General features: G+C 51.4%; 2 protein-coding genes across 3 annotated transcripts in view; both read right to left on the bottom strand.

The window, feature by feature from the left end:
• LOC129694214 (epithelial discoidin domain-containing receptor 1-like) overlaps window positions 1-25,272 on the bottom strand; it is a 45,149-nt gene extending 19,877 nt beyond the window's left edge. The window contains exons 1-9 of one of the 2 annotated variants that reach the window (XM_055630929.1): window positions 24,963-25,272; window positions 20,749-20,896; window positions 18,134-18,239; window positions 15,566-15,752; window positions 12,629-12,875; window positions 8,105-8,236; window positions 7,392-7,549; window positions 4,865-5,072; window positions 2,070-2,168 (exon numbers count right to left, since the gene is read on the bottom strand). In XM_055630929.1, coding sequence (XP_055486904.1) covers window positions 2,070-2,168; window positions 4,865-5,072; window positions 7,392-7,549; window positions 8,105-8,236; window positions 12,629-12,875; window positions 15,566-15,752; window positions 18,134-18,239; window positions 20,749-20,896; window positions 24,963-25,253 — 1,576 coding nt within the window. In that variant the 5' untranslated portion in view covers window positions 25,254-25,272. The remainder of the gene's footprint in view (window positions 1-2,069; window positions 2,169-4,864; window positions 5,073-7,391; window positions 7,550-8,104; window positions 8,237-12,628; window positions 12,876-15,565; window positions 15,753-18,133; window positions 18,240-20,748; window positions 20,897-24,962) is intronic. The other variant, XM_055630930.1, reaches the window with a different exon arrangement.
• A 564-nt stretch (window positions 25,273-25,836) lies between these two features.
• The window catches only part of LOC129694206 (discoidin domain-containing receptor 2-like), a 51,222-nt gene continuing 49,558 nt past the window's right edge, over window positions 25,837-27,500 (bottom strand). Inside the window, exons 3-4 of the mRNA XM_055630923.1 lie at window positions 27,237-27,338; window positions 25,837-25,850 (exon numbers count right to left, since the gene is read on the bottom strand). Of these exons, the coding sequence (XP_055486898.1) occupies window positions 25,837-25,850; window positions 27,237-27,338 (116 nt within the window). The remainder of the gene's footprint in view (window positions 25,851-27,236; window positions 27,339-27,500) is intronic.

The raw sequence follows: 27,500 nt of genomic DNA, 5'->3' as shown, positions 1-27,500 counted from the left end.
GGTTTCCCCTCTCCCCGGACTCAGACTGAAGAAGGGGATCGGCCCGAAACGTCGCCCATTCCTTCTCTCCAGAGCCGCTGCCTACCCCCACTGAGATACTCCAGCATTTTGGGTGCACCTGTCTACAGTAACCTGTTCTTCCAGGAGTTTCTTCAGCAGGTGAGGGCCCCTCTTTTGTTGGTCGAATAACCTCTATCTGCCATCTCCTTCCATTCCCCGCCTGCCCGCCCTCCCTCAGTCTCAATAGACAATAGGTGCAGGAGGAGGCCATTCGGCCCTTCCAGCCAGCACCGCCATTCAATGTGATCATGGCTGATCATCCCCAATCAGCACCCCGTTCCTGCCTTCTCCCCACATCCCCTGACTCCGCTATCTTTAAGAGCCCTATCTAGCTCTCTCTTGAAAGTATCCAGAGAACCGGCCTCCACCACCCTTTTGAGGCAGAGAATTCCACAGACTCACAACTCTCTGTGAGAAAAAGTGTTTCCTCGTCTCCGTTCTAAATGGCTCACTACATAATCTTAAATGGTGTGGCCCCTGGTTCTGGACTCCCCCAACATCGGGAACATGTTTCCTGCCTCTTACGTGTCAAAACCCTTAATAATCTTATATGTTTCAATAAGATTCCCTCTCATCCTTCTAAATTCCAGAGTGTACAAGCCCAGCCCTTCCATTCTTTCAGCGTATGACAGTCCCGCCATAACCTGGTGAACCTACGCTGCACTCCTCCAATAGCAAGAATGTCCTTCCTCAAATTAGGGGGCCCAAAACTGCACACAATACTCCAGGTGTGGTCTCACCAGGTCCCTGTACAACTGCAGAAGGAGCTCTTTGCTCCTGTACTCGACTCCTCTTGTTATAAAGGCCAACATGCCATTTGCGTTCTTCACTGCCTGCTGTACCTGCATGCTTACTTTCATGGACTGATGAACAAGGAACCCCAGATCCCGTTGTACTTCCCCTTTTCCCAACTTGATGCCATTTAGATAGTAATCTGCCTTCCTGTTTTTGATACCAAAGTGGATAACCTCACATTTATCCACATTAAACTGTATCTGCCATGCATCTGCCCACTCCCCCAACTTGTCCAAGTCACCCTGCATTCTCATAGCATCCTCCTCATAGTTCACACTGTCACCCAGCTTTGTGTCATCTGCAAAGTTGCTAATGTTACTTTGAATCTCTTCATCCAAATCATTGATGTATATTGTAAATAGCTGCGGTCCCAGCACCGAGCCTTGCGGTACCCCACTAGTCACTGCTGGTCCCAGCACCGAGCCTTGCGGTACCCCACTAGTCACTGCTGGTCCCAGCACCGAGCCTTGCGGTACCCCACTAGTCACTGCTGGTCCCAGCACCGAGCCTTGCGGTACCCCACTAGTCACTGCTGGTCCCAGCACCGAGCCTTGCGGTACCCCACTAGTCACTGCTGGTCCCAGCACCGAGCCTTGCGGTACCCCACTAGTCACTGCAGGTCCCAGCACCAAGCCTTGCGGTACCCCACTAGTCACTGCTGGTCCCAGCACCGAGCCTTGCGGTACCCCACTAGTCACTGCTGGTCCCAGCACCGAGCCTTGCGGTACCCCACTAGTCACTGCTGGTCCCAGCACCGAGCCTTGCGGTACCCACTAGTCACTGCCTGCCATTCTGAAAGGGACCCGTTAATCCTTACTCTTTGTTTCCTGTCTGCCAACCACTTCTCTATCCATGTCAGCACTCTACCCCCAATACCATGTGCCCTAGGTTTGCCCACTAAACTCCTATGTGGGACCTTATCAAATGCTTTCTGAAAGACCAGGTACACTACATCCACTGGCTCTCCCTTGTCCATTTTCCTAGTTACATCCTTCAAAAAAATTCCAGAAGATTAGTCAAGCATGATTTCCCCATCGTAAATCCATGCTGACTCGGACCGATCCTGTTACTGCTATCCTAATGTTCAGCTATCTCATCCTCAGCATATGACAGTCCCGCCATCACGGGAGTCGGCCTAGTGGACCTACGCTGCGCTTCCTCAAGGGCAATCCCAACTCAACCCAATCGGCAACCCAACTTGGTGAGGTCCTTACCATCAGTGTTGATTGGCTTAATCTGGTCCTTGGAGCAGCCATGGGCTCCATTCTGCTGAGAAAGTAACACGTGATAGGCTGGGTTGTTTAACAGGAGTGCTGTCGGAGAGGAGGAAACAGAAGGGACGATGAACAACAAGGGTGACGGAGCGACAGGGAGGGGAGGGTGGGGTGGTATGGGGTGGGGTGGGAGGGGTGGAACAAACACATGGGAAGGCATCGGGGGGGAAGGATAGGGGGGGACGCACAACACAACCCTAGACAATAGTCAACAGACAGCAGGTGCAGGAGTAGCCATTCGGCCCTTCGAGTCAGCACCGCCATTCAATGCGATCATGGCTGATCATCCCCAATCAGTACCCCGTTCCTGCCTACACCTCATATCCCCTGACTCCGCTATCTTTAATGTGCTTTTGAGTTTATGGTAAAATGTGTTTTTGAGTGATCTGGTACTTTTAATTGTGTGACTGACCTGGCCAATGAAATTCCTTGTATATGTTGCAAAACATACTTGGCGAATATAGTGTGATTCTGATTCTGATATCCCCTAACTCCACAATCATTAAGAGCCCTAACTAGCTCTCTCTTGAAAGTATCTATTCTACATTCACCTTGGAACCTCTTCCCCTTTGATTTCTCGTTTTCACACCTTATGCTTCCATATCTCTGGTTTCTCTCTCCCCTGACTCTAGGGGACTGTTTCGTTTAGTTTAGAGATACAGCACGGAAACACGCCCTTCGGCCCACCGGGTCCGCGCCGCCCAGCGATTCCCGCACACACTAACACCATCCTACACCCACTAGGGACAATTTTTACACTTACACCAAGCCAATTGATCTGCAAACCCGTACGTCTTTGGAGTGTGGGAGGAAACCGAAGATCTCGGACAAAACCCAGGCAGGTCACGGGGAGAACGTGCAAACTCCGTGCAGACAGCACCCATGGTCGGGATCGAACCCGGGTCTCTGGCGGTGTGAGGCAGCAACTCTACCGCTGCGCCGCCTTGTGCTGCCCGCTACGCACCAAGAGCAAGTGTTGTAAACATTGTTGGCCCGACACACTGAAATTGGAAAACTATCCCATCTTTTCCTTTGTACATTGGCCAAGAGCTTCAAATTCCTGGGCGTGCACATTTCCGAAGATCTCTCCTGGTCCCAGCACACTGATGCGATTATAAAGAAAGCTGATCAGCGCCTCTACTTCCCAAGAAGATTACGGAGAGTCGGTTTGTCAAGGAGGACTCTCTCGAACTTCTACAGGTGCACAGTAGAGAGCATGCTGACCGGTTGCATCGTGGCTTGGTTCGGCAACTTGAGCGTCCAGGAGCGGAAAAGAATGCATAAAGTTGTGACCACTGCCCAGTCCATCATCGGCTGTGACCTCCCCACCATCGAGGGGATTTATCGCAGTCGCTGCCTCAAAAAGGCTGACAGTTTCATCAAGGACCCACACCATCCAGGCCACACACTCATCTCCCCGCTGCCTTCAGGTAGAAGGTACAGGAGCCTGAAATCTGCAACATCCAGGTTCAGGAATAGCTACTTCCCCACAGCCATCAGGGTATTAAACACAACTTCAAACAAACTCTGAACTGTAATGTGTATATATATATATTCTATGGTATATAGATACACTGATCAGTTCTGTATTTATGCCTACAATATTCTATTGTGCTGCAGCAAAGCAAGAATTTAATTGTCCTATCTGGGACACATGACAATAAACCTCTCTTGACTCTCTCAGTGAAAAGCTTTTTGTTGCATGCTGTCCAGTCAGTGCAAGACCACATCAACCTGCCCACAGTGAAAAGATAAAGGGATAAAGGATACAGCGTTTAGTACAAGATAAAGTCCAGTGTGGTCCAACTAAACGTGGTGCAGAGGTCTCCAATGTGGTAGATGGGAGGCAAGGAGCACTCTCCAGCTGGTGATAGGATGGTTCAGTTGCCCGATAGCAGCTGGGACGAAACTGTCCCCAAATCTGGAGGACAACTCAGCACCTCGACTCCCCTTCCCATTCCGAATCCGACCTTTCTGTCCTGGGCCTCCTCCATGGCCAGAGTGAGCCCCACCGCAAATTGGAGGAGCAGCACCTCATATTTCGCTTGGGCAGTTTACACCCCAGCGGTATAGAAAAATAGAAAATCATAGAAATTAGGTGCAGGAGGAGGCTATTTGGCCCTTCGAGCCAGCACCGCCATTCATTGTGATCATGGCTGATCGTCCCCAATCAATAACCCGTGCCTGCCTTCTCCCCATATCCCCTGACTCCACTAGCCCCTAGAGCTCTATCTAACTCTCTCTTAAATCCATCCAGTGATTTGGCCTCCACTGCCCTCTGTGGCAGGGAATTCCACAAATTCACAACTCTCTGGGTGAAAAAGTTTTTTGTCACCTCAGTCTTAAATGGCCTCCCCTTTATTCTAAGACTGTGTGTGGCCCCTGGTTCTGGACTTGTGAAAAGAAGAGTCAACGGAAGCTAAGGGGAGTGAGGTCAGGTCAAGGGCAGTGACGTCAGGTCAAGGGCAGTGACGTCAAGTCAAGGGAAGTCCAGGGAAGACAAGTGAAGGGAGGTCAAGTCAAATAAACTGAGATAAAATAAATAAATTCAGCATCTGCGGTTCCTGATGTCTCCAAGATGCCCATTGGACACGGGCATCAAGGTCCCGTTCAACCAACACCAGCCATAGCTCACCGACCAACCATGGATCTTGTCTGATCCACCACACCCGGCCCTCAGGCCCCACCGTGAGGGTCACTCCCTCCGGGAACCCTCGACCTGCCAGCCCCCTCACCTGGGTTGTCTGCAGCCGTGGGCAGGTCGGGCAGCTTCATGCACAGCCGGCTGGGCTCCTGGTACTCCAGCTCGCCCGAGCTGATGCGCTCGTACAGGTTGGAGTGGCGGCTGGCCCCCCCGCTGGGTTGCGTGTTGTTGATGACGATGGTGTCGCTGGGCAGCGAGAGGCGAACGGTCAGGTCCCCGTCCGAGATCCGACGCTGGGCCTGGGGACAGTGGGGGACGGTTAGCGCTTACTCTTGTCATGTTTGTTTAGTTTATTTACGTTGACCCTAGATCTGTTGAACCAACTTTGACCCCTGGCTCTGTTGACCCCGGCTCTGTTGACCCTAGCTCGGTTGACCCACCTTTGACCCAGCTGTTGACCCTAGCTCTGTTGACCCACCTTTGACCCCAGCTCTGTTGACCCAACATTAACCCCAGCTTTAGTTGACCCCAGCTCTGTTGACCCAACTTTGACCCCAGCTCTGTTGACCCAACTTTGACCCCAGCTCTGTTGACCCAACTTTGACCCCAGCTCTGTTGACCCCAGCTCTGTTGACCCAACTTTGACCCCAGCTCTGTTGACCCCAGCTCTGTTGACCCAACTTTGACCCCAGCTCTGTTGACCCTAGCTCTGTTGACCCAACTTTAACCCCAGCTTTAGTTGACCCCAGCTCTGTTGACCCTAGCTCTGTTGACCCCAGCTTTAGTTGACCCCAGCTTTAGTTGACCCCAGCTCTGTTGACCCAACTTTGACCCCAGCTTTAGTTGACCCTAGCTCTGTTGACCCCAGCTTTAGTTGACCCTAGCTTAGCTTAGTTTAGCCTCCCTTGTTGGAAGATGGTGGCCAACTCAGGTGACTAGTCACATTCTAGCCACAGAAGCAGATCTACAATCACATATTACAATCGCTCCACGCTTTTCATACTCTCCTCCTATTTCTCATTTAATACTCTACTCTTACTTTAAGATCATACGATCATAAGTGATAGGAGGAGAATTAGGCCATTCGGCCCATCAAGTCTACTCCGCCATTCAATCATGGCTGATCTATCTCTCCCTCCCAACCACATTTTGCTGCCTTCTCCCCATAAAATCTGACAACTATACTAATTAAGAATCTATCTATCCCTGCCTTAAATATATACACTGACATGTGGCCTCCACAGCCTTCTGTGGCAAAGAATTCCACAGATTCACCAACCTCTGACTAAAGAAATTCTTCCTCATCTCCTTCCTAAAAGAACATCCTTTAATTTAGAGGCTGTGACCTCTAGTCCTAGACTCTCCCACCAGTGGAAGCAACAATAGACAAGGTGCAGGAGTAGGCCATTCGGCCCTTCGAGCCAGCACCGCCATTCAACGTGATCATGGCTGATCATCCCCAATCAGTACCCCGTTCCTGCCTTCTCCCCATATCCCCTGACTCCGCTATCTTTAAGAGCCCTATCTAGCTCTCTCTTGAAAGAGCTAGATAGTGTGGGAGGAAACCGAAGATCTCGGAGAAAACCCACGCAGGTCACAGGGAGAACGTACAAACTCCGTACAGACAGCGCCCGTAGTCGGGATCGAACCCGCGTCTCCGGCGTTGCATTCGCTGCAAGGCAGCAACTCTACCGCTGCGCCACCGTGACCGTGGGAGGAAACCGGAGCACCCGGAGGAAACCCACGAGGTCACAGGGAGAACGTGCAAACTCCGTACACAAACAGCACCCGTGGTCAGGATCGAACCCGGGTCTCTGGCGCCGTGGGGCAGCCGTTCTACCCGCTGCGTTGTCTAACTTGTACCGAGGTAAAGTGGTAAGCTTTGTTTTCCATGCTATCAGATATCCCATGCATGAGTGCAAGTCAAACTCGAGTACAATAGGTGGAGCAAAGGGGAAGACACAGAGTGCAGAATATAGGTCTCAGCATTGTAGCGCATCAGATCCAGAGACAAAGTCCAACGACCGCAATGGGGTAGAGGTGACTCGTACGGAATTAGAGTTGCCAATTGTCCCGTATTAGCCGGGACATCCCGTATATTGGGCTAAATTGGTTTGTCCCGTACGGGACCGCCCTTGTCCCGTATTTGACCGCTACTACACGGCTCGAGGGATCTATCAGGTCGGACCTCGCATCGCTCGTCCCGACGTAGTGCAGCCCGTGGAGTGCAGCAGCAGCAGCAGCAGCAGCAGCAGCAGCAGCAGCGCCTCGCCCGTGGCCCCGTCGGTCGTTCAGCCCGGCCTTGGCACCTTCGCTGACTGCCGACACCACCCCTCCCTCCTTCCCCCGGCCGATCGTCGGTTCGTGAGTTGGACGGGGCGCCGGACTTTGCACGTGACGTGGCCCCCGGGCCAAAACTCCTCAGCTGGCCCCGCCGGCTGGGCTTTGTGTGCAGTCCAGTCCAGCACCCGGGGCCAACTCATCATTCACCCAGACACGGCCCAGTCAGTCAACGGATCGCCGTGGGGAATTTGTCCCGTATTGTGACCTCCCGTCCCTTAGTAGGGAGTGAGGGAGTTGGCGACGCTAGCTGATGGAAGGGCGGTTCGGAAGCCTACCTTGCCGAGAAGCTTCTTCCAGTACTGGCGCCACAAGATGATGAAGATGACAATGAGGAGGAGAAGGATAATGGCCACCAAACATCCAATCAGCATTGACGTGTTGCTGTGGGCGGCCTTGGCAACCGGCCGGCCAGACTCTGGGGACAAATCCAAATCTGCGAGGGGAAGGGGTGGAAGAGAGGACAGGAGGTTGGAAGAGCATCATGGGTGGAAAGGAACAGAGGACATCTGGGCTCGGGACCCTTCAACACCCCATAATGTTGCCCGTCCATTCCCCCCCACAGGCGCTTCCCGACCCACCCAGTTACTCCAGGGCTTTTGCACTAAACGCAAGATTCCTGCATCTGCAGTTCCTGCCCTCATTCCGGCCAAAAGCAAATGGATTTGTTTAGTGATACAGCGTGGAAACAGGCCCTTCGGCCCACCGGGTCCGTGCCGACCATCGATCCCCGCACACTAACACCATCCTACACCCACTAGGGACATTCTTTACACTTGCACCAAGCCAATTAACCCACAAACCTGCACGTCTTTGGAGTGTGGGAGGAAAGCAGAGACCCTGAGAAAACCCACGTGCAAACTCTGTATCGCCAACACCCGAGGCCAGGATCAAACCCGGGGCGTCTGGCGCTGTGAGGCAGCAGCACCACCCGCCGCGCTGATTAACGCATTCTCGCGCCAAACCCCCTTCGTGGCCCGGCGAGCGTTACCTAGGTTACTGACGGTGGGCGTCAGTCCGTCCACCCGATGGCTGGCAGTGGGTGGGATTAAGGTCCCCCATTCTGGAGGTGGGTTGGCACGAGGCTTCAGATCCGTGTGCAGCCGGGTGGTGGGGTCAGATCCTAGAAAGAGTGAGACAGTCAGTAAGAGAGTGTTTAATTTAGTTTAGAGATACAGCGCGGAAACAGGAGCTTCGGCTCACCGAGTCCGCACCAACCATCGATCCCCGCACGCTAACACCATCCTACACACACTAGGGACAGTTTACACGTACACCAAACCAATTAACCTACAAAGCTGTGCGCCTTTGGCTAGTGGATATTGGAGCTCGGGATGGCGGGACTGTCATATGCTGAGAGAATGGAGCGGCTGGGCTTGTACACTCTGGAGTTTAGAAGGATGAGAGGGCATCTCATTGAAACATATAAGATTGTTAAGGGATTGGACACGCTAGAGGCAGGAAACATGTTCCCGGTGTTGGGGGGAGTCCAGAACCAGGGGCCACACACAGTTTAAGAATAAGGGGTAAGCCATTTAGAACGGAGACGAGGAAACACTTTTCATAGAGAGTTGTGAGTCTGTGGAATTCTCTGCCTCAGAGGGCGGTGGAGGCAGGTGGATGCTTCCAAGAGAGAGCTAGATAGAGCTCTTAAAGATAGCGGAGTCAGGGGACATGGGGAGAAGGCAGGAACGGGGAACTGATTGTGGAAGATCAGCCATGATCACATCGAATGACGGTGCTGGCTCAAAGGGCCGAATGGTCTACTCCTGCACCAATCGTCAATTGTCTATTGACGCCGCTATCTTTAAGAGCTCTATCTAACTCTCTCTTGAAAGCATCCAGAGAATCGGCCTCCACTGCCTTTCGCCCACGCAGAGAATTCCACAGATTCACTAACTCTCTGGGTGAAATGGATTCAAGTTAATTTTTTCCTCATCTCCATCCTAATGAAAATGTTTTCCCTCATCTCCGTTCTAGAGAAAACGTTTTTCCTCATCTCTGTTCTAATGGAAAAGTTTCTCCTCATCTCCGTTCGAATGAAAACATTTTTCCTCATCTCTGCTCTAATAAAAAAGATTTTCCTCATCTCCGTGAAAGAGCTAATAGTCAAATCTAATAAGTCAAATCTAAAATTGTCGTTCTTCTACAAAAGCATGGTCAAGCGGAACAAAAGAATGGCTCGGTGCCAAGTCGGAATGACATTGTAAATTATACGAAACACAATATGGAGGACAGGTCTTCTTTTCAATAAAGAAATTAAGATGGAAGCCTGCCTAATAACATGTGCTTCTTTCAAGGCCACAAAGATGCCAAGATTGAAAACAAATAGCTAACGCTCCAGAGATAAGTAATAATATTGGATGAGCTGGATTTGGACCCAGCTTCCCTATCTTACAATACAATACAATACAATACAATATAACAATTTATTTGTCGTTTGGACCCCGTTGAGGTCCAAACGAAATTTTGTTTCTGCAGTCATACATACAAAACGGAAAAGACCCAAGACACAACACAATTTACACAAACATCCTTCACAGCGCATCTTCTCCTCGCTGTGAAGGAAGGCAAAAAATATATATATATCTCCCCTGCACTCCCCTCTCCCCCCCATGTCAGAGTCAAAGACAGAGTCAAAGCCCCCAGCGGGCGATGTTAAATGTCCCGCAGCCATTAAAGCCACGCCGGGCAATGCAAGGCCAAGCACCGGGTCCCTCCGGTTCTTCCTCGACCAGAGAAGCAACCCATACCCAGCCACTGACACTCTCCTCCGCCTAGCGGAGCTGGTCCTTACCCTTAATAACTTCACGTTCGACTCCTCCCACTTCCTCCAAATACAAGGCGTAGCTATGGGCACACGCATGGGCCCCAGCTATGCCTGCCTATTTGTAGGTTACGTCGAGCAATCCTTGTTCAATACATACCAGGGTCCCATCCCCGACCTCTACCTCCGCTACATCGACGACTGCTTTGGTGCCACCTCCTGCACCCGCACACAACTGACTGACTTCATCCACTTCACCACTAACTTCCATCCGGCACTCAAATACACCTGGACCATTTCCGACACTTCCCTACCATTCCTTGACCTCACTATCTCCATTGCAGGTGATAGACTTCTAACCGACATACACTATAAACCCACTGACTCCCATGGCTATCTGGACTACACTTCTTCCCACCCTGCTTCCTGTAAGGACTCCATCCCCTACTCCCAATTCCTCCGTCTACGCCGCATCTGCTCCACGGATCACACCAGGACATCTGAAATGTCCTCACTATTCAGGGAACGGGGGTTCCCCTCCTCCACCATAAATGAGGCTCGCACCAGGGTCTCTTCCATACCCCGCAACACTGCTCTCTCTCCCCATCCCCGCACTCGCAACAAGGGCCGAGTCCCCCTAGTCCTCACCTTTCACCCCACCAGCCATCACATACAAAAAGTAATCCTCCGTCAGTTTCGCCACCTCCAACGTGACCCCACTACTCGCCACATCTTCCCATCTCCCCCCATATCTGCCTTCCGCAAAGACCGCTCCCTCCATAACTCCCTTGTCAATTCTTCCCTTCCCTCTCGGTCCACCCCCTCCCCGGGCACTTTCCCTTGCAACTGCAAGAGATGCAACACTTGTCCCTTTACCTCCCCCCTCGACTCCGTTCAAGGACCCAAGCAATCGTTCCAGGTGCGACAGAGGTTTACCTGCATCTCTTCCAACCTCATCTATTGCGTCCGCTGCTCTAGATGTCAGCAGATCTATATCGGTGAGACCAAGCGGAGGTTGGGCGATCGTTTCGCCGAACACCTCTGCTCGGTCCGCAATAACCAAGCTGACCTCCCGGTGGCTCAGCACTTCAACTCCGCCTCCCACTCCGCCTCCGACCTCTCTGTCCTGGGTCTCCTCCATGGCCACAGCGAGCAGCACCGGAAATTGGAGGAACAGCACCTCATATTCCGTTTGGGGAGTCTGCACCCCAGGGGCATGAACATCGAATTCTCCCAATTTTGTTAGTCCTTGCTGTCTCCTCCCCTTCCTCAGTCCCCCTGCTGTCTCCTCCCATCCCCCAGCCTTCTGGCTACTCCTCCTTTTCCCTTTCTTGTCCCCACCCACCCCCCCCCCCCCGATCCGTCTGAAGAAGGGTTTCGGCCCGAAACGTTGCCTATTTCCTTCGCTCCATAGATGCTGCTGCCCCCCCGCTGAGTTTCTCCAGCTTTTTTGTGTAACCACCGGGTCTTGGTGTTGGAGCCCCGGCGGGCTCTTGGTGTTGGGCGTTCAAAGTCCCGCGGCAATTCCAAGCCGCGCGGGGCAAGGATGCAAGGCCCCGCTCCAGGTAATCCTCAACCCCGCAACTCGGGCGGGAGAAGTCGCCGTTGCGGAAGCCCCGAAAAGCGGTCTCCAACCAGGGACCCGCGGGCTCCCGGTATTTCAGTCCACAGACCTGCGGTAGGAGCTTCCGTATCTCCGGGGGTCGGGCCACAGCAGCGCTCCACCACAGCTCCACCCGCTCCGGACATGGCCAGCTCCATGAAGGGGAGTCGTCCGCAGCTCCGTGACTGGAGCCCCAGGTCGTTCCTGCTGGAGGCCGCTCCACGTAGCAGCCCCAACCACAACGGAGACCCAACAAAGAAAAGGTCGGGTCTCCCGTGCTGGGGAAAGAATTTAGAGTTTCCCCCACCCCCGCCCCCCCACACACATACCCCGACAAAAAAATAATTAAAAACTACATTTAAACGAAACAGAAAATAATAAAAAGACGGACGGACTGCAGAGGCCGCTGCTGATGAGAGCTGCTTGTGAAAGGCTACAGAATCTTTCAGTCATGCCATATTCAGACTTGGTAGGAGTCTGTTACTGATAAGAAAAATGTATAATTGTGCTAACTCTCATTTGTTCTGTGAGTGGGAGCCTGAGAAGCACTGAGCAACGTTTGTGCTCATGTAATCTCGCCACTTCCGTCTGACGAATCAATTAAAGATTGCCGTGGTCTACCTCCAACGTTTGTTGCTATCTGCTTTTTACGAAACGAACTTTCACATCTGTTCCAATGAAAACGTTTTTCCTCATCTCCGTTGTAATTAAAACATTTTTCCTCATCTCCGTTCTTGTGAAAACGTTTTTCCTCATCTCTGTTTGAATGAAAAACATTTTCCTCATCTTCGTTCTAATGGAAACGTTTTTCCTCATCTCCGTTCTAGTGAAAATGTTTTTCCTCATCTCCGTTCTAATGAAAATGTTTTTCCTCATCTCTGTTCTAGTGAAAAATAATTTCCTCATCTCCGTTCTAGTGAAAAATGATTTCCTCATCTTCGTTCAAATGAGTACATTTTTCCTCATCTCCGTTTTAACGAAAATGTTTTTCCTCATCTCTGCTCTAACGAAAACGTTTTTCCTCATCTCCGTTCTAAACTCAACACAGAACTCAGAACTCAGAACTCAACACAATACTGTAAATTCGGCCACACTGGATGGGCCGAATGGCCCAATTCCGCTCCTGGGATTACCGATTTACTTACCCAGATGGAAGGAGACTTCGCTGAAGAGCATCCAGGCATCGGCGAAGTAGAAGTGGCAGCGGAGGCTGGCGGCCACCCTCTGGCCCAGCAGCACCTTGACGTAGCGGGCACCGGGGTTCTTGTCATCGAGTACCGTCACGGTGCTGACTGGCTCCGGGTCCCAGGAGCCAGTCTCGCCCGTCCCGAAGAAGCAGTCCGCCCGGCTGAAGGCCTTCACCCCGCGGCTGAACATGTTGTTGCAGTGGACCTGTGACAGAAGCACCGCCAGAGTGGTCAGCTGCAAGAGATACGGCCATTCGGCCCCTAAACACCGTGCCTGCCCCTCTACCCACCACCCCTACACCGAACCTTACTGAACCTCCTATCTATAATGGGACCAATGCTCTAAATCTCGTCCCTTTTGTATAGAGTCATGGAGTGATACAGTGTAGAAACAGACCCTTCGGCCCAACTTGCCCACACCGGCCAACATGTCCCAGCTACACTATTCCCACCTGCCTGCGCTTGGTCCATATCCCTCCAAACCTGTCCTATCCATTACCACACCTTGAACCTATGTCCTCTGGTCCTCGATTCCCCTACTCTGGGCAAGAGACTCTGTGCATCTACCCGATCTATTCCTCTCGTGATTTTGTACACCTCTATAAGATCTCCCCTCATCCTCCTGCGATCCATGGAATAGAGACCCAGCCTGCTCAACCTCTCCCTATAGCTCACACCCTCTAGTCCTGGCAACATCCTCGTAAATCTTCTCTGAACCCTTTCCAGCTTGACAATATCTTTCCTATAACACGGTGCCCAGAGCTGAACATAATATAGAAACATAGAAACATAGAAATTAGGCGCAGGAGTAGGCCATTCGGCCCTTCGAGCCTGCACCGCCATTCAATATGATCATAGAAACATAGAAACATAGAAACATAGAAATTAGGTGCAGGAGTAGGCATTTCGGCCCTTCGAGCCTGCACCGCCATTTAATATGATCATGGCTGATCATCCAACTCAGTATCCCGTACCTGCCTTTTCTCCATACCCTCTGATCCCCTTGGCCACAAGGGCCACATCTAACTCCCTCTTAAATATAGCCAATGAACTGGCCTCAACTACCCTCTGTGGCAGAGAGTTCCAGAGATTCACCACTCTCTGTGTGAAAAAAGTTCTCCTCATCTCGGTTTTAAAGGATTTCCCCCTTATCCTTAAGCTGAGTTGGATGATCATGGCTGATCATCCAACTCAGTATCCCGTACCTGCCTTCTCTCCATACCTTCTGATCCCCTTAGCCACAAGGGCCACATCTAACTCCCTCTTAAATATAGCCAATGAACTGTGGCCTCAACTACCCTCTGTGGCAGAGAGTTCCAGAGATTCACCACTCTCTGTGTAAAAAAAGTTCTTCTCATCTCGGTTTTAAAAGATTTCCCCCTTATCCTTAAACTGTGACCCCCTTGTCCTGGACTTCCCCAACATCGGGAACAATCTTCCTGCATCTAGCCTGTCCAACCCCTTAAGAATATTCTAAATGCGGTCTCACCAACGTCTTATACAACTGCAACATGACCTCTCAACTTCTACACTCAATACTCTGACTGATGAAGGCCAAAGTGCCAAAAGCCTTTATGACCAATAGTGACACAGATATCTTTAATCTGTGCATTTTACAATTTCTTTCCCAGGGCCAATTAATCTGCAAACCCGCACGTCTTTGGAATGTGGGAGGAAACTGGAGCACCCGGAGAAAACCCACGCAGGTCGCGGGGGAGAGCGTGCAAACTCCATACAGACAGCTCCCGTAGTCAACATCGAAGCGGGGTCTCTGGCGCTGTGAGGCAGGAACTCCACCACTGCGCCAACGTGCCTACTTCAGCTTTTTGCGTCTGTCTGTCCACAGAGGAAGGAAGATGGTCGATGACAGACACAAAACGCTGGAGTAACTCAACGGGTCAGGCAGAAGGAACGGGCGACGTTGCGGGTCGAGACCCTTCTTCAGACTGAGAGTCGGGGCGGGAGGATGGGCCTGGCTGGCGGCTCCAGGTCAATAGACAATAGACAACAGGTGCAGGAGTAGGCCATTCGGCCCTTCGAGCCAGCACCCGCCATTCGATGTGATCACGGCTGATCATCCCCAATCAATACCCCGTTCCTGCCTTCTCCCCATATCCCCTGACTCCGCTATCTTTAAGAGCCCTATCTAGCTCTCACTTGAAAGTATCCAGAGAACCGGCCTCCACCGCCCTCTGAGGCAGAAAATTCCAGACTCACAACTCTCTGTGTGAAAATGTGTTTCTTCGTCTCCGTTCTAAATGGCCAGCCCCTTATTCTTAAACTGTGGCGTGTTTAAGAAGGAACTGCAGATGCTGGAAATTCAAAAAGGAGACAAAAGTGCTGGAGAAACTCAGCGGGTGCGGCAGCATCTATGGAGTTTCTTAAACATTTTGTGTACTCCACTGCAAAATCTCTTCAAGGTATGCCCACTTTGACCAAGTTCTCCTCCTCCCTCCGATTCCTTCGATCCATAGATGCTGCCACACCGCTGAGTTTCTCCAGCACTTTTGTCTATCTTAAACTGTGTGTGGCCCCTGGTTCTGGACTCCCCCAACATTGGGAACATGTTTCCTGCCTCTAGCGTGTCCAAACCCTTAATAATCTTATACGTTTCAATAAGATTCCCTCTCATCCTTCTAAACTCTAGAGTGTACAAGCCCAGCCGCTCCATTCTCTCAGCATATGACAGTCCCGCCATCCCGGGAATTAACCTTGTAAACCTACGCTGCACTCCCTCAATAGTAAGAATGTCCTTCCTCAAATTATGGGACCAAAACTGCACACAATACTCCAGGTGTGGTCTCACTAGGGCCCTGTACAACTGCAGAAGGACCTCTTTTCTCCTATGCTCAACTCCTCTTGTTATGATGGGGAGAGGGCAGGAGAAGGGCTCACCTTCATGTAGTCGAAGGTGCAGAGGCTGTCGAAGTGGAAGTCCATCTGCACGTGGCCATCGGTCTGGGTGGCGGCAGCCCAGCCCACGTAGTCATAGCCTGGCCAAACACGTAGCTCGTGGCTCTGGGTAAAGTCGTCCAAGCCGAGCACCCCGTCCGTCAGCTGTCCGAGCCCTCCGTAATGCAGACTGCGATGGAAGGTGAGAGGTGGGGAGAGAGCGGGGGGGGGAAAGAGTTAGGGCGTGCATTCGAGAACAGTGTGCAAACAGGCCCTTCGGCCCAACTTGCCCACAAAAAGGCCAACAATGTCCCACCTGAAGAAGGGTCTCGACCCCTGAAACATCACCCATTTCTTCTATCCAGAGATGCCGCCTCTCCCGTTGAGTTACTCCATCTACACTTGTCCCACCTGCCCGCATTTGGCCCACATCCCTCAAATCCTGCCCCGTTCATATACTAACTGTTTCTTAAACGTTGGGATAGCCCCAGCCTCAGCTCCCTCCTCTGGCAGCTCGTTCCATACGCCCACCACCCTGTGTGTGAAAAGGTTGCTCCTCAGATTCCTCCAAAATCTTTTCCACACGCCACCTTAAACCTGGTTACCACCCCCGATAATCCATAGACTAGCCCCCCCCCCCAACAAATCATCAGCAGGTTCCGACAAACCATAGGCCGGTCCCGACAAACCATAGGTTGCCTCCGACAGACCATTGCTGGCCCCCGACAAATCATTGGCTGCCCCTGACTAACCATAGGTGTACAATAATTAATCCTAGGTGGCTCCTCGACTATCTCCTCTGGCAGCTCATTCCATACACCCACCACCCTCTGTGTGAAAAAGTTACCCCTCAGATTCCTATTAAATCTTTTTCCCTTCACCTTGAAGCTATGTCACTGGAGTTTAGAAGGATGAGGGGCTCTCTTATAGAAACATATAAAATTTTAAAAGGACTGGACAAGCTAGATGCAGAAAATGTTGGGCAAGTCCAGAACCAGGGCTAAAGTCTTAGAATAAAGGGGAGGCCATTTAAGACGGAGGTGAGGAAAAACTTTTTCACCCCAAAAGTTGTGAATTTGTGGAATTCCCTGCCACAGAGGGCAGTGGAGGCCAAGTCACTGGATGGATTAAAGAGAGAGTTAGATAGAGCTCTAGAGGTGAGTGGAGTCAAGGAATATGGGGAGAAGGCAGGCACGGGTTATTGATAGGGGACGATCAGCCATGATCACAATGAATGGCGGTGCTGGCTCAAAGGGTCGAATGGCCTCCTCCTGCACCTATTTTCTATGTTTCTTTGTCCTCGATTCCCCTACTCTGGGCAAGAGACTCTGTGCATCTACCCAATCTATTGCTCTCATGATTTTATACACCTCTATAAGATCTCCCCTCATCTTCCTGCGCTCCATAGAATAGAGACCCAGCCTGCTCAACCTCTCCCTGTAGCTTATACGACACGTCCCATCCCCCCCCCCCCCTCGTGGCCAGGGATGGAGCCGGGACAAAGGATGGGGTTCGCAGCTCTGCTTTAGAGTCACCCTGTAGGAAGGGGTAGAGAGGATTGAGGGGCTGAATGGCCTTCCTCACTTCCTGCCAACAAATTTCCCAACAGGGAACACCAGGGGTGTGTAGGGGTGTGTGTGCGTGTGTGTGTGTGTGTGTGTGTGAGTGTGTGTGTGTGAGCGTGTGTGTGTGTGTGTGTGTATGAGTGTGTGTGTGTGTGTGTGTGTGTGTACGTGTGTGTGTATGTGTGTGTGTGTGTGTGTGTCTACGTGTATCGGTGTGTGTGTGTGTGTGTCTACGTGTATCGGTTTGTGTGTGTGTGTGTGTGCGTGTCTGTGTGTGAGTGTGTGTGTATGTATGTACGTGTGTGACTGTGTGTGTGTGTCTACGTGTATCGGTGTGTGTGTGTGTCTACGTGTATCGGTGTGTGTGTGTGTGTGTGTGTGTGTGTCCATGTGTGCGTCTAAGAGTGCTTGTGTCTCTGCGTGTATCAGTGCGAGTGTGAGTGTGTGTGTTAGTCTGTCTGTGCATGTGTGTATGCACGTGTGTCTACGTGTATCGGTGCGTCTGTGTGCATTTGTGACTGTGTGCACGCATGCACACCGCCTTGTGCTCTCATGTGCGTAAGTGCATATACACAGGTGCCTACGTGCATGGGTGTACATGCGTGAATGCGCACACACACAGAATGCGCATGTACATACATTAGTGCGTGGACATGCGAGTTTGCAAACGTATGTTTGTGCGCACATACGTGAATACATGCATGTGCATATACAAAGTTGTATGTGTGCATGTGTAGATGTGTGCGTGCGTATACACATGCAGTGGTGGCATGTGAGTGTGCACGTCTGCACATGCGTGTGACTGCCTATGTGCGTGTGCAGGAGTGCCCCTCTCCGTGTGTGTGTGTATGTGAGCGCGTGTGTGTGTGTGTGCGCGCGCGTCTCTGTCCGTGTCCAGCGAGCCCACACTGTTAGCGGGCACCGGACCCCATGTAGAGGTTGGCATCGATCGCCGTCTGCCAACCTTCTGCCCGCCCGCTCCGTGTTGCTCCGCAGCGCCCCCTACCTGCCGAGTTTGCCGCCGTCGTAGGTGGAGTCGTTCAGGTTGATGGGAGGCAGACCAGTGATGTTCATCACTTGACCCAGGGTCACCGTGTACGACTTCAGAGAGTCTGCAAGGAGCGGGAGATGGAGGGAGAGAGAGGGGGGGAGAGAGGGGGAGAGAGGGAGGGGGAGAAAGAGAGAGTGGGAGAAAGAGAGAGTGGGAGAAAGAGGGAGGGGGAGGGGAGGGAGGTGGAGAGAGATAGGGGAAGGGAGGAGGAGATGGAGGAGGAGGGTGGAAAAGAGGAAGGTAGAGAGGGGGGAGGGAGAGGGAGGGAGGGAGGGAGCGAGGGGGAGGGAGAGGGGGATGGAGAGGGGGGGGAGGGAGAGGGAAGGGAGGAGAGAGAGGGAGGAGAGATAGGGAGGGAAGAGGAGAGAGGGAGAGAGAGAGGGTTAGAGTGGGCGAGGCAGAGAGAAGGGCACAAGAGTCGGTGTTCACTCACAGATCCACCAGTCTGAGGAAGGGCACGGAGGGTTTAGTTTAGTTTAGAGATAGAGTGTAGAAACAGGCCCTTCGGCCCACCGGGTCCGCGCCGACCAGCGATCCCCGCACACTAACACCATCCTACACCCATTAGGGACAATTTTTACATTTACACCAAGCCAATTAACCTACAAACCTGCACGTCTTTGGAGTGTGGGAGGAAACCGAAGAAACATAGAAACATAGAAAATAGGTGCAGGAGTAGGCCATTCGGCCCTTCGAGCCTGCACCGCCATTCAATATGATCATGGCTGATCATCCAACTCAGTATCCCGTACCTGCCTTCTTTCCATACCCCCTGATCCCCTTAGCCACAAGGGCCACATCTAACTCCCTCTTAAATATAGCCAATGAACTGGCCTCAACTACCCTCTGTGGCAAAGAGTTCCAGAGATTCACCACTCTCTGTGTGAAAAAAAGTTCTTCATCTCGGTTTTAAAGGATTTCCCCCTTATCCTTAAGCTGTGACCCCTTGTCCTGGACTTCCCCAACATCGGGAACAATCTTCCTGCATCTAGCCTGTCCAACCCCTTAAGAATTTTGTAAGTTTCTATAAGATCCCCTGTCAATCTCCTAAATTCTAGAGAGTATAAACCAAGTCTATCCAGTCTTTCTTCATAAGACAGTCCTGACATCCCAGGAATCAATCTGGTGAACCTTCTCTGCACTCCCTCTATGGCAATAATGTCCTTCCTCAGATTTGGAGACCAAAACTGCACGCAATACTCCAGGTGTGGTCTCACCAAGACCCTGTACAACTGCAGTAGAACCTCCCTGCTCCTATACTCAAATCCTCCGAGTATACTGAACAAGAACTCTGAGAAAACCCACGCAGGTCACGGGGAGAACCTGCAAACTCCGTAGAGACAGCACCCGTAGTCGGGATCGAACCCGGGCCTCCAGTGCTGAGAGGCGGCAACTCTACCGCTGGACCACCAGCGTTCGGTGGAACAACCATCTGGCCAAATTACATCAGGGTGGCCCTTCGGCCCGACGGGCTGTGTGTGCCCCGTGGGTAAGGTGGTAAGAAGACAATAAAACAAAAGCAAAACAATAAAGACCGAGCAGGTCGGGCAGCATCTGCGGAGGGAGAAGGGAGAGAGAGATGTGTGTGTGTGTGAGAGAGACAGAGATTCTGGGTGTGTGCAAGAGAGAGTGTGAGAAAGGACAACACACAATAGACAATAGGTGCAGGAGTAGACCATTTGGCCCATCGAGCCAGCACCGCCATTCAATGTGATCATGGCTGATCATCCCCAATCAGTTCCTGCCTTCTCCCCATATCCCATGACTCCGTTATCTTTAAGAGGCCTATCTAGCTCTCTCTTGAAAGTATCCAGACAACCGGCCTCCACCGCCATCTGAGGCAGAGAATTCCACAGACTCACAACTCTCTGTGAGAAAAGTGTTTCCTCATAGCCGTTCTAAATAGCCGACCCCTTATTCTTAAACTGTGTGGCCCCTGGTACTGGACTCCCCCAACATCGGGAACATGTTTCCTGCCTCTAGCGTGTCCAAACCTTTAATAATCTTATATGTTTCAATAAGATGCCCTCTCATCCTTCTAAACTCCAGAGTGTACAAGCCCAGCCGCTCCATTCTGTCAGCATATGACAGTCCCGCCATCCCGGGAATTAACCTTGTAAACCTACGCTGGGCTCCCTCAATAGCAAGAATGTCCTTCCTCAAATTAAGGGACGAAAACAGCACACAATACTCCAGGTGTGGTCTCACTAGGGCCCTGTACAACTGCAGGAGGACCTCTTTTCTCCTACACTCAACTCCTCTTGTTATGAAGGCCAACATGCCATTGGCTTTCTTCACTGCCTGCTGTACCTGCATGCTTACTTTCATAGACTGATGAACAAGGAGCCCCAGATCCCCGTTCCCAACTCGACACCATTTAGATAGTAATCTGCCTTCCTGTTTTTGCCACCAAAGTGGATAACCTCACATTTATCCGCATTTAACTGCATCTGCCGTGCATCTGCCCACTCCCCCATCCTGTCCAAGTCACCCTGCATTCTCATAGCATCCTCCTCACAGTTCACACTGCCACCCAGCTTTGTGTCAGCTGCAAACTTGCCACGGCTTACCATCCCAGGGACAGCCGTAGAGTTCCACGCGCATGCACACGCTCATGACTCTGTCCGCCAGGGGGTAGAATCGCACGAAACGGGCGACAATCGGCGGCCCCAGGTCCTTCAGTACCACGTCATATGGGTTGATGTTCCCTGTGATGACCTGCAGAGGGGGAGGGGGGGGGGGGGGGGGGAAGAAGGGTTACAGAGAGTCTCGCACACCCCCTCGTGATTCTCCTCCCCTCGCCCCCTTCGCCCCAACTTGCCCAAACCGGCAAACATGCCCCATCACAGTGGCGCAGAGGTAGAGTCGCTGCCTCACAGCGAATGCAGCGCCGGAGATTCGATCCCGACTACGGGCGCGGAGTTTGCACGTTCTCCCCGTGATCTGCGCGTGGGTTTTCTCCGAGATCTCCGGTTTCCTCCCACACTCCAAAGACGTGCAGGTTTGTAGGTCGATTGGCTTGGTGTAAATGTAAAAATTGTCCCTAGTGGGTGTAGGATGGTGTTAGTGTGCGGGGATCGCTGGTCGGCACGGACCCGGTGGGCCGAAGGGCCTGTACACATTAAACTGGGCTATATATTACGTTAGAAATTCCAGCGAATTGTGGGCACAGCTCAGCCCATCACACAAACCAACCTCCCTTCTATTAGAGTCATAGAGTGATACAGTGTGGAAACAGGCCCTTCGGCCCAACTTGTCCACACCGGCCAACAATGTCCCATCTACACTAGTCATAGAGTGGTACAGCGTAGGAAACAGGCCCTTCGGCCCAACTTGTCCACACCGGCCAACATGTCCCAGCTACACTAGTCCCACCTGCCCGCGTTTGGCCCACATCCTTCCAAACCTATCCTATTCATGTACCTGTCTAACTGTTTCTCAAACGATGGGATAGTCGCAACCTCAACTACCTCCTCCGGCAGCTTGTTCCATACACCCACCGCCCTCTGTGTGAAAAGGTTTCCCCTGAGGTTCCTATAAAATCTTACACACAGACACAGCCACACAGACACACACACACAGACACACACACACACGCACACACAAAACAGGGACAATTTACAATGTTAACCGAATCCAATTAGCCTAGAAACTGGGAGATCTCGGAGAAAACCCACGCAGTTCACGGGGAGAATTCACAAACTCCGTACAGACAGCACCCGTAGCCGCGATCAAACCCGGGTGTCTGACGCTGTGAGGCAGCATCTCTACCGCTGTTCCACCGTGCCTGCCTAATGTTCTTTGTATTTTGACCCACAGATCGGCCCAGAAAAGTTACCCCTCAGATTCCTATTAAATCTGTTCCCCTTCACCTTCAACCCGATGTCCTCTGGTCCTCAATTCACCCACTCTGGGCAAGAGACTCTACTCGATCTATGCCTCTCGTGATTTATATTGCATAGACACTAGACAATAGGTGCAGGAGTAGGCCATTCAGCCTTTTGAGCCAGCTTCATGGCTGATCACCCACAATCAGTACCCCGTTCCTGCCTTCTCCCCATATCCCCTGACTCCGCTATCTTTAAGAGCCCTATCTAGTTCTCTCTTGAAAGCATCCAGAGAACCGGCCTCCACCGCCCTCTGAGGCAGAGAATTCCACAGACTCACAACTCTCTGTGTGAAAATGTGTTTTCTCGTCTCTGTTCTAAATGGCTTACCCCTTATTCTTAAACTGTGTGGCCCCTGGTTCTGGACTCCCCCAACATCGGGAACATGTTTCCTGCCTCTAGCGTGTCCAAACCTTTAATAATCTTATATGTTTCAATAAGAATCCCTCTCATCCTTCTAAATTCCACAGTGTACAAGCCCAGCCGCTCCATTCTCTCAGCATATGACAGACCCGCCATCCCGGGAATTAACCTGGTGAACCTACGCTGCACTCCCTCAATAGCAAGAATGTCCTTCCTCAAATTAGGGGACCAAAACTGCACACAATACTCCGGGTGTGGTCTTACTAGGGCCCTGTACAACTGCAGAAGGACCTATTTGCTCCCATACCCAACTCCTCTTGTTATGAAAGCCAACATGCTTCACTGCTTGCTGTACCTGCATGCTTACTTTCAGTGACTGATGTACAAGGACCCCCAGATCCCGTTGTACTTCCCCTTTCCCCAATTTGACACTATTTAGATAGTAAAGAAGGGTTTTGGCCCGAAACGTTGCCTATTTCCTTTGCTCCATAGATGCTGCTGCACCCGCTGAGTTTCTCCAGCAATTTTGTCTACCTAGTAATCTGCCTTCCTGTTTTTGCCACCAAAGTGGATAACCTCATATTGATCCACATTAAACTGCATCTGCCGTGCGTCTGCCCACTCAACCAACCTGTCCAAGTCACCCTGCATTCTCATAGAGCGGACAAACTCCGTACAGACAGGCGAGATGGAACACAGGTCTCCGGCATTGTGTGGCAGCAACTCCACCGCGCCTGTCTTCTGTCTGTTTACGATGAAGTAACCATATAACCATATAACAATTACAGCATGGAAACAGGCCATCTCGGCCCTACAAGTCCATGCCGAACAACTTTTTTTCCTTAGTCCCACCTGCCTGCACTCATACCATAACCCTCCATTCCCTTCTCATCCATATGCCTATCCAATTTATTTTTAAATGATACCAACGAACCTGCCTCCACCACTTCCACTGGAAGCTCATTCCACACCGCTACCACTCTCTGATTAAAGAAGTTCCCCCTCATGTTACCCCTAAACTTCTGTCCCTTAATTCTGAAGTCATGTCCCCTTGTTTGAATCTTCCCTATTCTCAAAGGGAAAAGCTTGTCCACATCAACTCTGTATATCCCTCTCATCATTTTAAAAACCTCTATCAAGTCCCCCCTTAACCTTCTGTGCTCCAGAGAATAAAGACCTAACTTATTCAACCTTTCTCTGTAACTTAGTTGTTGAAACCCAGGCAACATTCTAGTAAATCTCCTCTGTACTCTCTCTATTTTGTTGACATCCTTCCTATAATTGGGCGACCGAAATTGTACACCATACTCCAGATTTGGTCTCACCAATGCCTTGTACAATTTTAACATTACATCCCAGCTTCTATACTCAATGCTCTAATTTATAAAGGCTAGCATACCAAAAGCTTTCTTTACCACCCTATCTATATGAGATTCCACCTTCAAGGTACTGTGCACGGTTATTCCCAGATCCCTCAGCACACCCCTTCAACCCTCACCCTGAAACACCAGCGTTCCACAGGGCTGTGTGCTGAGCCCCCTCCTCTACTCCCTCTTCACCTATGACTGCACACCTGTACATGGTACTAACACCATCATCAAGTATGCAGATGATACAACGGTGATTGGCCTCATCAGCAACAACGATGAGCTGGCCTACAGGGAGGAGGTCCAGTTCCTAGCAGCATGGTGCGCTGACAACAACCTGGCCCTTAACTCCAAGAAGACCAAGGAGCTCATTGTAGACTTCAGGAAGTCCAGAGGCGGCACGCACACCCCCATCCACATTAACGGGACGGAGGTGGAACGTGTTTCTAGCTTCAGGTTCCTGGGAGTCAACATCTCTGATGACCTCTCTTGGACCCACAATACCTCTACTCTGATCAAGAAGGCTCATCAGCGTCTCTTCTTCCTGAGGAGACTGAAGAAGGTCCATCTGTCTCCTCAGATCCTGGTGAACTTCTACCGCTGCACCATCGAGAGCATCCTTACCAACTGCATCACAGTATGGTATGGCAACTGCTCTGTCTCCGACCGGAAGGCATTGCAGAGGGTGGTGAAAATTGCCCAACGCATCACCGGTTCCACGCTCCCCTCCATTGAGTCTGTCCAAAGCAAGCGCTGTCTGCGGAGGGCGCTCAGCATCGCCAAGGACTGCTCTCACCCCAACCATGGACTGTTTACCCTCCTACCATCCGGGAGGCGCTACAGGTCTCTCCGTTGCCGAACCAGCAGGTCGAGGAACAGCTTCTTTCCGGCGGCTGTCACTCTACTCAACAACGTACCTCGGTGACTGCCAATCACCACCCCCCCCCCCGGACACTCCTCCCACACTATGTCCCCCGACACTTATTATTATTTATTCAAATCGTTTGCTATGTCGCTCTTCCAGGGAGATGCTAAATGCATTTCGTTGTCTCTGTACTGTACACTGACAATGACAATTAAAATTGAACCTGAATCTTTGTATCTGAATCTCTGTTCAACTGTATTCTTCAATTCCCTACATTTACCAAGTAGCGGGCGTAGACTCACCTCCTTTCCCTGCCGGTCGCGCCAGGTTTTCCAGCTTTCCCCGTCCCGGCTGTACTTTAGGCCGTAGAGACGTGCGTACTCGTTTCCGCGGCCGTGGGAGTGGCGCCCCTGCGTGCCGGCCAGCGTGATGAAGTAGAGGCGCCGCAGGTCCACCTGCAGGAACTCCCCAGGGTCCCGGAACACATTCTTGGCCGGGCACCACGCCCCGTCGCCCCTCTCCGTACCCAGCCTGGGGGAGGGGGGCAGAACCAACACTCCGCTTACGTCATCATAGTCAGAATCATACTTCATTATCCAAGTATGTTTTAGACAATAGACAATAGACAATAGGTGCTGGAGGAGGCCATTCGGCCCTTCCAGCCAGCACCGCCATTCAATGTGATTAATAGACAATAGACAACAGGTGCAGGAGTAGGCCATTCGGCCCTTCCAGCCAGCACTGCCATTCAATGTGATCAAGGCTGATCATTCCCAATCAGTACCCCGTTCCTGCCTTCTCCCCATATCCCCTGGCTCCGCTATCTTTAAGAGCCCTATCCAGCTCTCTCTTGAAAGCATCCAGAGAACCGGCCTCCACCGCCCACTGAGGCAGAGAATTCCACAGACTCACAACTCTCTGTGAGAAAAAGTGTTTCCTCGTCTCCGTTCTAAATGGCTTACCCCTTATTCTTAAACTGTGTGTGGCCCCTGGTTCTGGATTCCCCCAACATTGGGAACATGTTTCCTGCTTCTAGCATGTCCAAGCCCTTAATAATCTTATATGTTTCAATGAGATACCCTCTCATCCTTCTAAACACCACAGAGTTTACAAGCCCAGCCACTCCATTCTCTCAGCATATGGCAATCCCGCCATGCTGGGATTAACCTGGTCAACCTACGCTGCACTCCCTCAATAGCAAGAACACGAGGAATTTGATTTGCCATACAGTCTATACACCAATAAAAGCCAACAAGACACACAAAACACATTTTAACATGAACATCCACCACAGTGACTCCTCCACATTCCTCAATGTAATGGAAGGCGAAAAAAAGTGTCGGGGTGGGAGTGTGGGGGGTGAGAGTAGGATGGGGACCCACAGTCCCGTTTATATCAACGGGTCGATGGTGGAAAGGGCCAAGAGCTTCAAATTCCTGGGCGTGCACATCTCTGAAGATCTCTCCTGGTCCCAGCACACTGATGCAATTATAAAGAAAATCACATCAGCGTCTCTACTTCCTGAGAAGATTACGGAGAGTCGGCTTGTCAAGGAGGACTCTCTCGAACTTCTACAGGTGCACAGTAGAGAGCATGCTGACCGGATGCATCGTGGCTTGGTTCGGCAACTTGAGCGCCCTGGAGAGGAAAAGACTACAAAAAGTAGTGACCACTGCCCAGTCCATCATCGGCTCTGACCTTCCTTCCATCAAGGGGATCTATCGCAGTCGCTGCCTCAAAAAGGCTGGCAGTATCATCAAAGACCCACACCATCCTGGCCACACATTCATCTCCCTGCTACCTTCAGGTAGAAGGTACAGGAGCCTGAAATCTGCAACATCCAGGTTCAGGAATAGCTACTTCCCCACAACCATCAGGCTATTAAACACAACTTCCAACAAAACTCTGAACAATAACAGCCTATTGCACTTTATCTGTTTATTTACTGTGTATATATATGGTCTATGGTATATAGACACACTGAACTTGTATCTCCTGTTCTGTATTATGTTTACATATTGTGTTGTGCTGCAGCAAGCAAGAATGTCATTGTCCTATCTGGGACACATGACAATAAAACTCTCTTGACCAGAGATCCTACAGCGAGCAAGATTGTCCACTCGACGAAAAAGACGTAGTACGGTCATGGGCAGATTCACGGGTAATTTTCGGCCCCATTTCCGTAACCGGCTTCCGTCCCCGCACCAAAGATCCCGTAGCGGAGCAAAGATACCAGTGCGGAGACGGAAGCCGGTTACGGAAACATCCTCGTAAAAATAAAAGTTCTTTGGTAAAAATCTTCTCCTCATTTTCAGAATTTTAATTTATTAACACAAACTGTTCCCCCGCAACGTTGATTACACTGCGAGTCGGGTCGGGTGGGGTCAGGTTACTGAAATGGATGAAAAAAAGGCCCACGTTCTGCTCCGTTGCATACTACACGTCAGCCCATTGCATTTAGCAGGAATGGTCAATCTTGCTCTACTATAGGATCTTTGCTCTTGACTTGGACTTGAGTGGGGGGGGTGGGGGGGGTGGGGTGGGGGTGAGGGGTGGAGTGGGGGGGGTTGCCTTACCTGCCATATTTGCCGCAGTAGACTCTGTCCACATGCTGGATGCCACAATATCCTCATCACCGATGATGGAGTCCTGCATTCCCAGTGCAAACCGACACTGTTCTGTGAGGGAGGGATGGAGGGAGACAGGGTTTAGTTTAGTTCAGAGATAGGCCGCGGAAACAGGCCCTTCGGTCCGCGTCGGCCAGCCATCGCCGCACACTAGGGTGGGCATGGTGGCGCAGCGGCAGAGTTGCTGCCTCACGGCGCTTGTCGCACCAGAGA

Source organism: Leucoraja erinacea, unplaced genomic scaffold (assembly GCF_028641065.1).
Source record: "Leucoraja erinacea ecotype New England unplaced genomic scaffold, Leri_hhj_1 Leri_57S, whole genome shotgun sequence".
Classification (NCBI taxonomy): domain Eukaryota; kingdom Metazoa; phylum Chordata; class Chondrichthyes; order Rajiformes; family Rajidae; genus Leucoraja; species Leucoraja erinaceus.
This window is presented reverse-complemented; position numbering and strand designations above follow the sequence as displayed.